Raw genomic sequence first — 18,026 nt, 5'->3', positions numbered from 1 at the left:
ATATTAGCACAGTCATGAGTGAATGAATATCTTCCCAAATATTTGTCTTTTATTTCTATAGGTTTCAGAGTTTTATTTATTTAGTGTTTTTGTGGCTAATTCCCATATGTTTTATGCATTTTATCATTATTATAAATGGAATTTATCCTTCTATCATCCCCTCCTGATTTTTATTAGTATTATGCCAAAAAACAATAATTTTTGTGGATCGATTTATTTGTATCTTGATATTATATAGAATCTATTAAAGACTTTGATTAGCCTCTGTGCTGATTTTCTACACTTTTCTCTAAATAAATCACCATATTGTCTATAAATGGAAGATTTTTGCCTCTTCTTTAGCAAGGCTCATTTACTTAATTGTTTTTGTCTTGTTGCTATAGAAAACCTTCTTAAAAATCACTATCAAATAGTGTGGAGACAACATATCCTTGTTTTACTGGGAAATTTTACTGAGATTTTACTGGGAAAGTTTCCAGTGTTTTGTGGTTACAAATACTTCTGTCTTTTTAGCTCTACTCCCCTTTCTTTCTCATTAGATTTATTTTTGATTACAGTATCAGAACTTAATTCTGAAGAATCTCCCATCCCCCTTGACCCTACTTCCTTTGTAGAATCTAGGCATTTCCCAAATTTAAGATTCACATTATACTTTGCTCTGTGCTCCCCTTTCTTATTTAATTACATTCTATATTACTTGGCCACTCCTCCAAAGGTTCCTATAATCTTAATTTGCCAGTCAGTTCCCCCTTATTGTTAGAAAAGATACATTCTTAAGGCAAAAAAGTCCATTTTGTTGGCCATTCAAGGAATGACACAATCAAGAATAAACTAATACAGTATAAAAGGACATGAAGAAAGAACCCTTGATTTAAGTTCTTCTAAAGGTAGTAACTCTCTCCTGGTTACATACAGAATCCTCTCTTCCCAAGTCCATGAGAACTTTTAAGAACATTTTCATTCATGATTTATTAAGCTAAACAAAGGTATTTTTCTGAAGTGCTGACAGCTGTTCCATTGTATTTTCAATCTGCTATTCGAGATACAGGACCATATATCTAGAGGTGGAAGGGACCTGAGAATTCACCTAGATCAGTTACCCTAGTTTACATTTGTTTTGTTTGTCCTTTAGTTTTCAAAGAGGACCATGGCATCAGGGAAATGATGACATGACTTGCAGTTGGCTTTGATTTGAGTGAGGGAGGGCTGTGCAAGGTCACCAGCCTCACTTTCTCCTCCAGAACCATCTGGATCCAGTGACCAGATATTCATCAGGATGACTGGAGATGACCCAGGATGCAATGGGAGACCCTGGCCCTTTTAGGTTAAGGCCATTCAGTGAATAGGCCTCTTTAAGAACTGAGGGAAGGGATGGCCCCTTTAATTAGAAAAAAAAAAAGAAAATCAAAATCAGTCTGGGAGAAGACCCTCAGGATTGTTCTTCCAAAGAGAAACAGTTACCATTGACAATCACTCAAATCAAAATCAACTGCAAGTCATGTCATCATTTCCCTGATGGCTTGGTCTTCTTCTAAAATGAAGGACAAACACAACCTGTGAGAAGACTGAGCTGCCTGGATTGGGCCCAGCTAGTTGGGTAACTCAGCTCATCCTCTTCCTCTCCCTCTCCTTCTCCTTCTTCTCTCCTAAGGAAGGCAAAATTTGATGTCCAGAAGCTACCCACTTAACTTAGAGTTTACTGGCTAGATTCCTTCCTCCCTCCCACCCTCCTTTCCTTCCTTCCTTCCTTCCTTCCTTCCTTCCTTCCTTCCTTCCTTCCTTCCTTCCTTCCTTCCTTCCTTCCTTCCTTCCTTCCTTCCTTCCTTCCTTCCTTCCCTCCTTTATTTTTTAACAAAAACTTAAACCCAGTCACTCTGAAGTTCATAGATTGGACCACAATAGCTGCGTGCCCAAGCACTACTTAATGGCTGTATTTTGGGCTCTAGAGACCCAATTTTACATCTGAAGGAATTGAGGGCTAGAGAGGTTAACTGATTTGCCAGGGGATTAGTGGAAGGGCCAGGATTCAAACTTAGTTCCTGTGAATCCAAGTTCAGTTCTCTTTCTATCATACCATGCTGGGTCATGAAAATCTGAAATTTTTGTATGAAATAATATGATCCAAATGTGAAAATTTGGTTTTGCACTACATGCCAAATATTGTTATACAAATATAATGTAAGGAACTAATATGATATTACAGACTATTACTATCTTTGGGTATAATTACCATCTATATGCACAGAGGGCAGTATTTGAATCCAGGTCTTCTAACTGATAAAGATATAGACTACATTTAGAGTTTAAAAAATACAACAACATGGTTACACTATAATTCTGGGATTTAGAGATAAATAACACTTCTCTATTGAAGGTATTCTCTGTAACAGTGAGAGAGATGTATTGTCACTTTGAATGTAAAGAACATGATTTGGTCTCTAGTATGACTCGATCTACGCTTTAACAAGGCAGTTTATAATGAAGTTGTACTATAATATATTCTAGAAGAAGATGATTTGTTTACCTAGCATCTCTACATCACAAATATTCTTTCTCTTTCTGTCTTTTTCTTATTATCTCTGCAGACATACTACTACAACTTACAGAAAACTTAGCTGTATTTTCAAATCTTGACTTTTAAATGAAATCATCGATCTTCCTGCTCAGAAAGGGGCATCACTTTTCCTGATGGTTCATAGTATTTCACAAGTACAGTGACACCAAAAATATAATTACTTCCCTATTAGTCATCTTTATAAATTACCATTATAGTACTTTATAACTTAAAACTAGGACCAGTTACATATCTATATACATATGTATATATCTCTATCTATCTATCTATCTATCTATCTATCTATCTATCTATCTATCTATCTATCTATATCTATCTTTCCTATTTAACATATATCCTATTTATAGATAGGACCAGGCCATGGTTCATGGAAGACACAAAAATGGCTCCTTTCCTTTTTATTAGGTGCATTATGTCCAAGAGGAAGTGAATCTGGTCTAGGGCACAGTCTCTCAGCAGCATTTACTATAAGAAAAAATGCACAGGTTGCTACAGCGCTATATTTTGCCAAAGGCATTTCATTCCATGAGTCATCTAAAGTCTAGTGTTTTTTTAAATTTCTGTTTGATTCAAGGATAGCACTACTAACCAACTTTGGTTTAGGCTTGGCATATCTTTAACTCTGGATAAATCAGGCAGTGTTTTAAGGCATGACGTGACTATGGAAAGGTAGACCCTCGCATCCATGTTGGTGGGCTTAACAGTGATTACAGTATATTACTACACAACTGATTCAGAGGTCATTATAATAATAATGATAGCTCACATTTACATGGCACTTTCAAGGCAGGAGAGGTAGAATTATCTCCATTTTATGGTTTATGAAACAAACTCAAACCGATTACACCTGGACTGGCCAAGGTCATGCAGTTAGTAAGCATTGTAGCCAAATCCGGTTTTATGACTAACTCCACTATGTCATACTGCCTCAATGAGCAGTAGTAATTATGATGGTGGCAAAAATGGAGGAATAGGCCGTGAGGTTGTTTAGTTTTATGACTATGTAGAGAAGAGGTCTTAAATTTGTCCAAGTAAGGTAACAGACTTAGGGATTAAAAGATGCCTTATATTATTGGCAAAGGTTAATGGTACCTCAAAATTCCCATTTTAACAGATATTTTAATTTGTCAGTCAGCAGAAGTCTAAATTCATATACGATTGACCAGTTCACAATAATTTGAAAGATAGATGTAAAGTAGATATCTAAAGCAGTCTGATCCAAATAGGAAGAAAGAAACCTAACCAACAAAAGCTTCTCCTGGTAGAAATATCTTACTAAATAAAAATATTATTTGTTCCTAACAGTCAAGTCAAGATTCATGTAACCTTACCTGACTAATCCCACCATCCAAAGATCTTTGATTCCCTTTGTTTTCCCTGAGTTTGTATTCCCTGAGTTCTTAAGAGTCTATGGCTTATTATCATACACATCTTTATATACTGCCTGGTATTTATTCTCTAATTGTTTCCAGTGGTTCCCTATTACTGATAAGATCAAATATAAACACCTTTATTTGGCGCTTGAAATTTTTATATTCTGGTCCCTTCCTATCTTTCCAGTCTTTTAACATTTAACATATCACTCCCCCTCTACATACTCTATGACCTAGACATACTGGCTTACTTGCCGTTCTTCAGATAGGATACTCTGTGTCTGCCTTCCTTTGTACCAGCTGTCCTGCATGCCTAGAATCTTCTCCCTTCTAACCTCAGCTTTCTTTAGGACTCAGATCAAGTTCCATCACCTTCAAGAGACCTTTCCTTGTTCCCACTACTATTAATGCTTTTTCCTCTAAAGTCAACTCCCGTATACTCTTTATTTGTCATGTAAGTACTGTCATCTTCAAATATGTACATCAATATACTGGACTAAGCCTTTTGGAGCACCCTGTGTGTGTATACTCATATGTGTCTGTATGTGTGCATATACACATGCACTCATATGTGTGTACCTGGATATATATGTATATTATACATACACATATGTATATGTGTATGCACACACTCTCCCCATTAGAGTATAATGTCCTTGTGGGTATGTGTTCAGGGATTGTTCTTGATTTTTCTTTGTATCCCTAGTACTTAAAACACAGTACCTGTTTTATAGAAAATGATTAAGAAATTCTTGGGGATTGATGTGCATGTATCTCTTCTCAATTGGATTATATACTCTACAAAAAGAGTATTTCTTCTACTGTTTTCATAACTCCCACTGAAGACAATTAGACCAGTGCTGTACAAACTTAAGGCACTCAATAAATGCCTGTGGAGTGTATGAATGAACACATATAAATCCAAAGACTGAAAGTTTACTTTACTGTTTCAAAAATATTTCAGATAAACATTGTTTTCATTAACTTTAAGGGAAAATCCTTAGCTCAACTATTATATCAACAATAGGTCATAAGTACAAATTGTACAGTCAATAGAAATCTATTATGTAATGGTACGTGTTCAAGGAAATAATTGTAACATCAAAGCATGAAACTGTTGCCAGCTGACCACAAACAAAAAGCTAATACAGTTTAATAGAATATTTCTTCTTTAACCCCTCTTTTTAACCCTTTTAATCCTCTCAACCTCCTTTAACCCCTTTTTCAGATCAAGTCAAAACAAATAATTCAGACATTTCAACAATTATTTTAATACCCAAAATATTTTTTATTAAATACATAAGTTTCATGAAAACAAATCTACTGATTTTAACAGGATATACTATGGAAAATAAAATAGAATTACCTCTGAGTAATTTGGTGAGAGATATTTCCCATTGTACTTGGCAATGCTCTGCATAATTTTCAGGGCCTTTTCTCCTTTCTTCCGAGTGATTAGCCATCTGGGAGACTCAGGAACCACCCTGGCAAAGTAAGGAAGTTGGTGAAGTATGTCTAGACTTTTCAAATTTTTTTATGTGTATGCTTTCTTTATTCTTTTTACCTCTCTTCAAGTGGGATCTTTCTATTGACTAAAAAGCCAACCAACCAAAACCCCCAAAAAGCAAACTCTGAAGATTCTGAGGGTCAGTAGCAAGTAGACCAAGGAAAATTTCACTGACTGATATTTCCTGACAGCTTATATTTGGAAAATCATATTTATTTGATGACTTTTTGATGACACACTAAATGATAAAACATTTGATAAATTTTATAAATTGAATAAGCTTGAGGAAATGAAAAAGTTTTTATCTCTCTATCCTTTTCTGTCCAAGAAGGAAAGCTTGAAGAAGTGGATCAGAGTAAATCCTTAATAACTAATAATTAAACTATTAATAATTTAGTCTACTCTATATGAATTTTTAATTTGTTAACTTTTGTTTAACTATCTCAGATGATAAATTCTGAATGGTCTATAGTTAACTGGAGGAAATTTATCTACAACAATAAGATCATAGAGAAGAGAATAATATATTTGATTTTAATGTTTTTTTTTAATGATAGTCATTTTGTAAGATTTTACAAAACAACAAAATGTGACACATGCCTTTGTTCATTTTATACTTTTTCAGAAGTCAACATATAGCAAAATGGTCTTGGTTAATTTTCTTGTCTTTTTTTTTCAAGTGTCCATTATCTTTATTAATTTGTTACTTTTAGTTTACAAGATTCAGTTTCACATTCCCTTGAGTTTCAAATTTTCTCCCTCTCCTCTTCCTGCTTCCCTCTCCCTCCCCCCACCCCCGACCATGGTGGCATGCAATCAAGTATAGGCTCTTCAAATACTTTCACATTAGACATTTGTCAGGTTGTAAAGAAGGATTGTAACTGATGGAATGAACAATGGGAAACAAAGTCTTGGTTAGTTTTCAAAATTTCAAACCTAGGACACATTTTTGAGGAATTTGGAAAATCTCCATTACTTTTGGTTTTATTATGATTCTGACTCCAAAGTGTTGTACTACCATAAAGAATATATAACTATAACAATGGCCATGACCATATTACCAGTAATAGAGAAGGAACAGAAAGTTGGGCAGTGTGATGGCTAGCTGGATCCCTTGCCAATTGGGGATAAGGTAAGCAATCCCAGGGATAATTATGATTCCAAGGGTGAAGAACATTTGAATCACGATTCCCACAATCCTTCTCTGTTTTGAACCAACCATTTCTGTCACTGAAGAGAGAAAAACAAAATAGATTAAGAATGAAAAGTAACTATTCTACAGAAATACATTAGACCAATAACATCCATTAGGTGCTAGACATATATTCACTTGTTGGGTTGTTTGTTTCTTCTTGTTGTTGGTTTTTGGTGGCATTAGAACCACCACAGCCATTGAAATAATGAACCAAATGGTTTGCAGCTAAATAAATTCGCATCTATATAGTACTTGGCAATTTACAATCCTATAAGGTAAGTAGTCAAATTTTTTTTTTGAGGCAATTGAGGTTAAATGACTTACTCAGGGTCATGCAAACATTAAGTGTCTGGGGCCAGATTTGAACTCATGAAGATAAGTCTTTGTGATTTCAAGTACAGTGCTCTATCCACTGTGCCATCTACTTGCCCTAACATTAAAGCATACCTCTTGCTTTCTCATGTTTTCACAGAGATGACCTTGATAAAGGAATTATTTTGGTTTTTTTTTTTTTTTTTTTGCTTTTTGGAGAGGAGAAGGTAGGGCAGTTGGGGTTAAGTGACTTGCCCAAGGTCACATGGCTAGTTTTGTGTTAAGTGTCTGAGGCTGGATTTGAACTCAGGTCCTCCTGACTACAGGGACGGTGTTCTATTCACCTAACTGCCCCCCAAAATTATTTTTAAGGGGTGGCCAGGTAGCTCAGTGAGTAAGAGCAACAGTTCCAGTGTCAGGATGACCTGAGAATCGAATCCAGGCTCAGATACTTAGCACCATACCCAGAAATAACTGGCCATGTAACCTTGAGCAAGTTACTTAACCCCGATTGCTTAAAAAAAGAATTATTTTTTAAAGATGAGAAAATAGGCATATGTGTTGCTAGTAGCTACCATCTTCTCAGTTATTTTTTGAGTAATAATATCACAAATTATCTTTTTATTTTCTTGGAATTATTCTCTCTTTGAGATAATCTTGAAAACTGGATGTGTTTAGAATAGTTTTCTATGTATTTTCTTAGGTGCAGCTATCCTTCTGAATTTAATCTTCATAAATGAATGCCATTTTGTGTTCTCATATAGGTGCCATTGGCTACTGAGATGGTAGGAGCCAAATGTCACTATAGATAAAGAATTGATTGTAACAACACTGAAACTATTCTATTTCACATTTATTTTTGTTCTTCTTCCAGTTTCACTTCTAAATGCTTTGGGGATGATCTGCCTTAACCAGGACACACGATTTGCAGAATCCTTTTCTTTTCAACTGCTTTTTGCTTACAATTTCTGAACATCCTTCTCTCTCATGTTTTTCACATTAGCTAATCAGTTCCCAACATAGTAAATTCTTTTTGTCTATCCTTAGCTTTTCTAAGATCAGATAAGAGTAGGAGAGACTTTACTAAAAATCAAAGTAAACTACATTTGCAACATTTCTGTGATCTACTAGTCTATCAAAAAAAGGAAGTGAGGTTTGTCCAACGTGACTTATTCTCTCCATCCTGGTTATCTATGGTATAAAGTAATGACAATAATACTTCTGTTTCTGCCTCCACTCCACCCAAATGCTCTCCACTATTCTCTACCCATACCCCCAATTCCTAGAATGCCTTATATAACAACGGATCTGACCAAAGAGTGCTTAGTTCTTAGAGCGTATGAAGGGAGACTTGCCTTCCACAAGCCCACACAGAGTATTAAGGAATCTGCATATAGAAATCCATGATGACTTATCATGGACGTGACTCTCCACTTCAGAATATATGCAGATATTCTATGACTATTTCTGATCTTTTACTGAATGGTGAAGAAAAGTCTTTTAATTGACTTCTGAGCAGGAAACGAATGTGTTTACAAAAGGCACTAACTAGGCGGAGTCAAGATAGCAGAGTAGAAACAGGACTTCTGCACGGCTCCTGCTTCCACCTCCTCCAATACATGTAAAAAATGACTCTAAACAAACTTTAGAGCTACAGAACCCACAAAGTGACAGAGAGAAACAAATCTCCTGCTGAAGGAAGCTTGGCAGCCTGGCAGGAAGGGTCCATTGCAGTGTGCTTGGACCTGGGTGCTGTCCCAACTGAGTGTGGTTTTAGCCCTAGAATGGCCCTGACCAGCTGCAGCAGCTGCTGGAGCAAACTTCACCACTAAATCACCAGCAACTGTAGCAGTTTCCAGACTTCTTAATACACAAATGCCAAAGACAAAGTAAAAGGTCAGTGTGAAACTTTGTTGGGAATGGGAAGTGCAGTCTGCCTGCTGCCCCTGGAGCGAGAAGCGGAGGAGGCAGGGTGGCTGCAGCTGCTGACTCGTGGCTGCTTCCAGTGCTCCTGACCTGCAGATTGTAGGGGGACCAAGCGACCATTCAGAGGGTAATTGCTTTTGCTTTGACCTGCTTGGATCCGGATCATGGTCTGGCGTGGTGGTCCTGGGGGTGTGACCAGTGAGCCAGAGCATGTGGGGGCTGTAGAGAGGGCACCCATCTAATAACTCTGGCAGCTGCAAACCCCCAGCCATTTGGGAAATAGCTCTCACCATTCTGGAAGCAGAATTCTACCATGGCAAAGAGCTCAAAAGTCAAGTAATTGGCTGGTAAGATGAGCAAGCAATGGAAGCACACACAGATGATAGAATCCTTTTCGTCCCCCAAAGGGACATGGAGGGACAGGTATGGAGCAGGAGGAAGACAACAAAGTCAGAACTCCTGCATCAAAAGTCTCCAAGAAAAATATGAATTGGGTACAGGCTATGGAGGAGCTCAACAAGGATTTTGAAAATCAAGTAAGAGAATTGGAGGAAAAATTGGGAAGAGAAATGAGAATGATGCAAGAAAATCAGGAAAAGAAAGTAAACAGACTGCTAAAAGAGACCCAAAAATACACTGAAGAAAATAACACCTTTAAAAATAGACTAAGGGCTGCCAGGTAGCACAGCGAGTAAGAGTACCAGCCCCAGTGTTGGGATGACTTGGGGATTGAATCCAGGCTCAGATACTTAGCATCACACCCAGAAATAACTGGCTGTGTAACCTTGAGCAAGTTACTTAACCCCAATTGCTTAAAAAAAAAATAGAATAGCTCAAATGGCAAAAGAGGCCCAAAAAGCCAATGAGGAGAAGAATGCTTTAAAAAGATGAATTTGCCAGATGGAAAAGGAATTTCAAAAAGTCCCTGAAAAGAATAACTCCTTCAAAATCAGATTGGAGCAATTGGAAGCTAATGATTTTATGAGAAATCAAGATACTATAAAACAGGTCCAAACAAATGAAAAAAATAGAAGGCAATGTGAAATATCTCATTAGAAAAACCAATGACCTGGAAAATAGATCCAGGAGAGATAATTTAAAAATTATTGGTCTCAGGGCAGCTAGGTGGTGCAGTGAATAGAGGACCAGCCCTGGAGTCAGGAGGACCTGAGTTCAAATCAGGCCTCAGACACTTAACACAAAACTGGCCGTGTGACCCTGGGCAAGTCACTTAACCCCAATTGCCCCTCCAAAAAGAAAAAAAAATTATTGATCTACCTGAAAGCTATGATAAAAAAAGAGTCTAGAGACCATCTTTCAAGAAATTATCAAGCAAAAAGTGCCCTGATATTCTACAACCAGAGGGAAAAATAGAAATTGAAAGAATTCACCAATCACCTCTGAAAAAGATCCCAAAAAGACAACTCCTAGGAATATTATAGCCAAATTCCAGAGTTCCCAGGTCAAGGAGAAAATACTGCAAGCAGTCAGGAAGAAACAATTTGAGTATTGTGGAAACACAATCAGGATAACACAAGACCTAGCAGCTTCTACATTAAGGGATCAAAGGGCTTGGAATATGATATTCCAGAGGTCAAAGAAGCTAGGACTAAAACCAAGAATCACCTACCCAGCAAAACTGAGTATAATGCTACAGGGAAAAATATGGCCATTCAATGAAATAGAGGACTTTCAAGCATTCTTGATGAAAAAACCTGAGCTGAACAGAAAATTTGACATTCAAATACAAGAAGCAAGAGAAGCATGAGAAGGTAAACAGGAAAAATAAATTATAAGGAACTCATTAAAGTTGAACTATTTACATTCCTACATAGAAAAATGATAATTGTAATTCATAAGACTTTTCTCAGTATGAGAATAACTGAAGGCAATATATATATATATATATATGTGTGTGTGTGTGTGTGAGTACATATATAAATATATATGTATACATACATATGTATGCATAAGAGGATGTACAAGTATATAAATATATATGTGAGTGTGGACATTTGCACATTCATGTATACATAGACAGAGGGCACAGGATGAGTTGAATAGGAAGGGATGACATATAAAAAATAAAATTAAGAGGTGAGAGAGGAATTTATTGGGAGAAGAAGAAATGGAGCGATAGATTAGGGTAAATTATCTCATATAAAAGAGGCAAGAGAAAACTGTTACTATGGAAGGGAAGAGCAGGAAGGTGAAAGGGAGTAGGACAACTTGATTCTCATTGAATTTGGCCTAAGGAAGGAATAACATACACATTGAATTGGGTATCTTACCTTACAGGAAAATAAAGGGAAAGGGGATAAGACAGGGGAGGACAGAAAGGAGGGCAGACTGGGGGAGAGAGTATTTAGAAGCAAACATTTTTGAAAAGGGATAGGGTCAAAGGAGAAAATAGAATAAGTGGGGGGGGGGTGGGATAGGATGGATAGGATAGGATAGTTAGTCTTTTATAATGTAACTACTATGAAAATGATTTGGGTAACTACACATGTACAATCTATATTGAATTGCTTATATTCCCAGTGGGGAGTGGGTGAGGAGGGAAGAAGGGGAAAAAAAATCCAGAACTCAAAGTTTTAAAAACAAATGTTTAAAAATTGGTTTTCTACATACAAATGGTGAATAAGATATATAGGTACTGGAGTATGAAAACCCATCTTGCCCTCCTAGAAAGTTAGGGGGGCAAAGGGGGAGGATATAAGAGAGAACAGATTGGGGGAAGGGGTATTCAGTAGGCTTGCTATTTTGGGGTGGGGTAGGGGAAAGATAGGGAGAGAAAAAATTGTAATTCAAAATCTTGTAGAAATGAATGTTGCAAACTAAAAATAAATAAATTAAAAATTTGAAAACAAAACAAAAAAAGGCACTAACTAGCACCTCTCCAGGCAGCAAGAAGGAGGTAGCATGGGGCGGCCAGGTGGTGCAGTGAGTAAGAGCGCCAGCCCTGGCATCGGGAGACCTGAGATCGGTTCTGGCCTCAGATACTTGGCACCTACACAAAATAACTGACCGTGTAACCTTGAGCAAGTTACTTAACCTCAATTGCTTAAGAAAAAAAAAGAGGGAGGTAGCAGCAAATGGCTTACTCTCTCTACTGGGGTTGATGTATGATTGTTAATATATTGCCTTATTATTGCTTCTATCCTTGTTGTATCTATTCTTTTTTAAATTTAATTTTAATTCATTTTTGAACTTAAACACAAAAAGACAAAAAAGAGAACATTTACACTTATACAACACAATATAAAAAGAACATTCAATATCACAGCTATTATTACTGTGTATTTCCCTCCTTCCTATTTTTCCTCATTTGTACTCTCTCTCCTTTCACCTTTTCCCTCCCCATCAGTGTTTTGCTTCTATCTACCACCTCCCCCAATCTCCTCTTCCTTTTTTCCATTTCTTCCCCACCTTCTCTCCCATTTACTTAATTTTCTCCCCTCCTACTTCCTTATTGGGTAAGATAGACTTCTATATTCAACTGATTGTATGCATTATTCTCTCTTTGAGCTTCATGAAAGTTCATGAAACACCCATCACCCAACCTCTCATCTTTCCTTCCACTTTAATAGGTCTTTTGTGCCTCTTAATATGAAATAATTTACCCTGTTCTACCTCTCTCTCTCTTCCTTCTGCACCCAGTATACTCCTCTGTCTCATCCTTTCTTTTTTATGTCATTCCCTCAAATTCATCTTATACCCAGACCCTCTATGTATATATTTCTTCTAGCTGTGCTATTAGTGGCACAATTTTTTTTAAATCAATTGGGGTTAAGTAACTTGCTCAAGGTTACACGGCCAGTTATTTCTGGGTGTGGTGCTAAGTATCTGAGCCTGGATTTGATCCCCAGGTCATCCCAACACTGGAACCGGTGCTCTTACTCACTGAGCCACCTGGCCGACCCTAAGCAATTGGGGTTAAGTAACTTGCTCAAGGTTACAGGGCCAGGTGTTTCTGGATGGGTGCTAAGTGTCTGAGCCCAGATTCGATCCCCAGGTCATCCCAACACTGGAGCCAGTGCTCTTACTCACTGTGCTAACTGGCCACCCCTAAGTGACACAATTTTTAAGAATTACAAGCATCTGAGGAGGGAATGAAATACACACTAAATAGGGTATCTCACCCTCCAGGAGAGTAGCAGGGGAAGGGGATGAAAGGGGGGATGATGGAAGGGAGGGCAGGCTGGGGGGGGAGGGAAGTTGGAAGGACCCACTTTTGAAAAGGGACGGGATCAAAATAGAGAATAGAACAAGTGGGAGGTGGGATAGGAGGGAGGGAAATATAGTCAGTCTTTTACAATATTATCTACTATGTTATTGTTTTGCATAAGCCACACATGTACAACCTATACTGAACTGTTTATCTTCCCAGTAAGGGTGGGTGACAAGGAAGGAAGGGAATGAATCTGGAATTGAAAGTTTTAAAATAAAATATTCAAATATATATATGTATATATATATATGTATGTATGTGTGTGTGTGTATGTACTATTATTAATACCATCTTACATGTAATTGGGAAGTGGGATGTGCAGGTGCTGAGGCATGGAGACCCACTGGAAAAGTCGAGGGGGGTATGGGAGAGGATGTGGGAGGGAGCAGATTGGAGGAGGGGGTATCCTGTGGGACTACTGTTTTGGGGTGGTGGGTGGGGGAAGGACAGGGAGAGGATTTGTAACTCAAAGTCTGGTGGAAACGAATGATGTAAATCAGAAGTTAATAAAGCATTAAAAAAAAAGAATTACAAGCATCATCTTCCCATGTAGGGATGTAAACAATTTAGCTCTATTGAATTCCTTGTTTTCCCTTTTTACCTGTTTAAGTTTCTCTTGGGTCTTGATATTGGAGATCACATTTTTGGTTTAATTCTGGTCTTCTCCTTATGAAAGCTTGAAATCTTTCTATTTCATTGAATGACCATTTCCCCCACTTGAAGAGTTATGCTTAATTTCACTAGGCAGGTGATTCTTGGATTTAATCCTAACTCCTCTGCCTTCTGGAATATCAAGTTCCATAATCTCTGATCCTTTAATATCACAGCTGCTAAGTCCTGTGTAATCCTGATTGTGGCTCCCTGATATTTGAATTGTTTCTTTCTGGCCACTTGAAGTATTTTTCCCTTGACCTGATAGTTATGAAATCTGACTGTAATGTTCCTTGGAGATTTTATTTTGGGATCTCTTTCCTGAAGTGATCAATGAATTCTTTCAATGCCTATTTTGCCCTCTGGTTCCAGAATATCAGGGAAGTTTTCCTTGATAATTTCTTGAAAGATACTGTCTGGGTCCCCCTTTTGATTATGGCTTCCAGATAGTTCAATGATTCTGACATTGTTTCTCCTGGATCTGTTTTCCAGGTCAGTTGTTTTTTCAATGAGGTATTTCATATCTTCTATTTTTTCATTCTTTAGAATTTGTTTGGTTGATACTTGACATCTTTCTTATAGAGTCATTAGCTTCCATTTGTCCAATTTTAACTTTTTTTTAAATAACTTTTTTTTTGGAGGGGGAAGGCTGGGCAATTGGGGTTAAGTGACTTGTCCAAGGTCACACAGCTAGTAAGCGTTAAGTGTCTGAGGCCGGATTTGAACTCACATCCTCCTGACTTCAGGGCTGGTGCTCTATTCACTGCACCACCTAGCTGCCCCCCCCCCCATTCTAACTTTTAAGGAGTTGTTTTTCTCAGTTAGCTTTTGTACCTCCTATTACATTTGGTCAATTGTACTTTTTAAGCAGTTGTTTTCTTTTTCTAAATTGAAAAGCTGACTCTTTTTTTCCTAAGTCTTTTGCATTACTCTCATTTATTTTCCCAGTTTTTCTTCTACCTTCCTTACATGATTTTGAAGTTCCTTTTTGAACTCTTCCATGAGTTTTTTCTGGGCTTGAGACCACCTTCCATTCTTCTTTGGGGTTTTGCCCATAGGTAATTTGACATTGTTGTCCTTTTCTAAGTTTGTGTTGATCTTCCCTGTCACCATAATTTTCTACAATCAGATTCCTTTTTTGTTGTTTTTTTTTCCTCATCTTTTTCAGCCTTTTTTCTTTCTTTTAAATTTGAGCTCTATTTCTGGGGTGGAAGGGGTACTGTCTCTGGCTTCTTGTGCCTGGGGCTTCAGGCACTGGCAGCTTACCTGGTGCTGAGCTGGGCTCACAGTACTGGTGTCTGGCATGTGTTGAGGCCAGTGGTGTCTTCCTGTTTTGGATTCTGCCTGTTTACCTAAGCTATACTGAAGCACTTGGTGGTCCATGTTTGCCTGGGGCTATGCTAAAGCAAGTGGGGGGCCCGGCACAGTTGGCTGTTCATTTCCTTAGGCACTCATAGGGTTGGTATTTTTGTTTGCCCTGGGCTAAGCTGAAGCATGTGGAGGTTCTCAGAGCTGGCATTTGCCCATTGCCCTGGCTGTGCTGAGGCACATGGGAGGTCCTGGTGTTGGCATTTGCCTGCTCCACCACACTGAGGCTCAAGATCTCTAGCTGGTTTGCTGAAGCAGGGTTTGCTGAGATGCTTCCTGTCCTAGATTGTGTTTCCCTTTTACCTAAGGAGATAGACCTTTCCTGCTGAGCTTCCAAGTTTCTTGGGCTAAAAGATTGTTTTACCCTAGATTTTGCTGGTTCTGCTGTTCTAACATTTGCTTAGGGGAGCTATTTTATGGTTGTTTGGAGGTGAATATGGGAGAGTTACAGTGGTTTCCTGCCTATTCCACAGTCTTGACTCCCAGAAATCCTGTTATACCTATTCTTTCTTGTTATTCAGCAAAGGAAGATTGAAGGGAAAAAGACCTTGTAAGCTTCAGAAGTTTTGGAAGAGCTAGCAGCTTACTAGTTGGCAGATGGCACCATAGCCCTGCGATGGAACTTGCTCAATCTGGGCCAGCAGCAGATTAGCTTGGCACTGAGGAAACCTCATCCTTTAAGCAAATTTTTTACTCTTCCACTGGCTATGCTACCCCCAGAAGTGAACTCAGTGGTGGGAAGAATGTTTCTCCTCACCACTGTAAGTTTGAGCCCATTCTCCCCAGTGACCAGATTATAAAGAGAAGAATATGCTCTGGTTTGAAAATGTTTCCATACCTTGGTTCTTTCTATATCTTATCAGCAAATATCCCTGCACAAAAGCTAATTGATGTTAATGAGAAAGCTGATGATCAAACTGATATTAGGGACACAATTACTGGTACAATAAATATTATTGGAGTAGTAATCGCTGGAGATTGATATTAGGGGGAACACATCAGAATGGGATTTCAAGCTAACAGCATTAGAATGACTCCCTAATCTTCAGAGGTGTCAATAGAACTCAGAGGGAGAAAGTAGCCTTTTTATAGAGACCCTACTTGCCAATGGCACTCTCAGAGCCTATATCCTTATTATACTCATGTAAATTTATTTTCTAAATATACAATGCAATTCTCATTCTTCCCCACCACCAATACTTATTTACCTTTGCTATTTCTTTTGAATAAAGTATATCTTTTTTTACTTTCTTGTATGGTTTGGAATGGCTGGTCACTGGGATGCCCTTCAGCTAGCAAATTCTGTGAATCTGAACTATTTGTATTATTATATTCTTTGGTTTTCAAGGAAAAGGGACATTTCAGCCCTGTTGTATGAGATGACAGTTTTTATACAATTCTTTGTTGCAGAAATAAATCAAAATAAAATTTCTCTGCTTTATTGTTAAGGATTCTGAGATTGGTGTCAAGAACAAATCTGACATCCACTTAGAATCCACCATTTAAATTGAAGAGGATAGTAGAACTGAAATGAGTTAGAATTGCAGTAGAATGTAAACTCCCTGAGGGTAGAGACTACTTCACTTTTATTTTTGTATCCCCAGTGCCTTCTCATTCCAGATGCTCAATTAATGTTTATTGAATTTCTTACCAATAACGTAAGACGTCATCCATGTTCCCTTTCCAAAAACACCTTGTAGGAAGCGAAAGATCACAAACACAGGAAAGTTTGGAGCAAATGCCACAACGATACCACTTACTCCCACACCAAAGCAGGAGATTAAATATATAATTAATCTTCCATACCTTTTTGAGAAAGAGAGAAAAATCACTTCAAATCATTCTTCAACACAATACAAACAACAAATACCATCAACATATACTAAAATGATGTCATGTGTAGAATCAATATCCTTTATTATTTCAAAACTAATTATATATATATATATATATTGTTAAATGAATACAATGTACTTTAGCTATGATTTAAAGGCAAGCTGTGGGAAAAAAAAAACACTTGCCTAAGCAGAAGTAATCTTAACATTAAAAAAATCAAATGAGATCTTTTCTATTATAGTTTTTCATAATTTTCCCATAAAAATCTTTTAGATTCTCCAATAAAGTCATTTTCTAAAGTCTGACAGTGGTCCAAAGGCACCGTTGGATCATGAAGATCATACTACCAGATTACATGCTTTGATAGCTCTTATCACACTGGAAATGATTGTCAGAGGAACCATCTATTGTATGTGGTGAGGTTCATCGTCAGAAAGGTTGACTACCAAGCAATGAATTTTTCAACAATAGTAATTAATACAACTTGGAGAGACTATGATGATTGTCTGAGGAAGTACCCATGGTACCAACAAAATCATGGATCTTTCCCCAAAAGTAATAAAGTAATTCACTAGTGTGATTCATAAAAATAGCATTGAAAAATATGTACTCTATAGATAGGGTTTGGTTTTGTTTTTGAAAGCAGGATATTTATTGCTTTAGATAACAAAGAAAACAAGGAAAACTGGAAAAAGGATGGGAGGTGGACATTAACAAGAAAGAGGATCTGCTGACAGAGAGTATGAGTTCTAGGTTTGTACCCTCAGACTATGATAAGGAAGACCTCGAATGAATTGTGTAAATCTTCTATGGAGGATTTATGGAAAGACAGAGATAAGAATTTACAGAGTGAGAACATATAGACAGTGGAAAGATTGCCCAATTCTGATGGAAACATATATTTATTAATTAAGTCATGTATCTAAGTAAAACATGGATCAAAGTAAGTTAAGTCAAGTTAACAAGTATTTCTTTATTAAGTACTAGGTACTGGGCTAAACACTAGGAATACAAAGAAAGACAAAAAACTGTCCCTGCTTTCAAGGGACCCA

General features: G+C 37.5%; 1 protein-coding gene across 1 annotated transcript in view; it reads right to left on the bottom strand.

The window, feature by feature from the left end:
- SLC22A3 (solute carrier family 22 member 3) overlaps nt 1-18,026 on the bottom strand; it is a 132,280-nt gene that overhangs the window by 48,697 nt on the left and 65,557 nt on the right. The window contains exons 3-5 of the mRNA XM_069070367.1: nt 16,790-16,944; nt 6,517-6,685; nt 5,315-5,432 (exon numbers count right to left, since the gene is read on the bottom strand). Of these exons, the coding sequence (XP_068926468.1) occupies nt 5,315-5,432; nt 6,517-6,685; nt 16,790-16,944 (442 nt within the window). The remainder of the gene's footprint in view (nt 1-5,314; nt 5,433-6,516; nt 6,686-16,789; nt 16,945-18,026) is intronic.

Source organism: Petaurus breviceps, unplaced genomic scaffold (assembly GCF_028583685.1).
Source record: "Petaurus breviceps papuanus isolate PSGF00001 unplaced genomic scaffold, PetGlider_PUasm1.0 90808, whole genome shotgun sequence".
Taxonomy (NCBI): Eukaryota; Metazoa; Chordata; class Mammalia; order Diprotodontia; family Petauridae; genus Petaurus; species Petaurus breviceps.
Note: the sequence above shows the minus strand (reverse complement) of the source record. Positions and strands in the feature narration are given on the sequence as shown.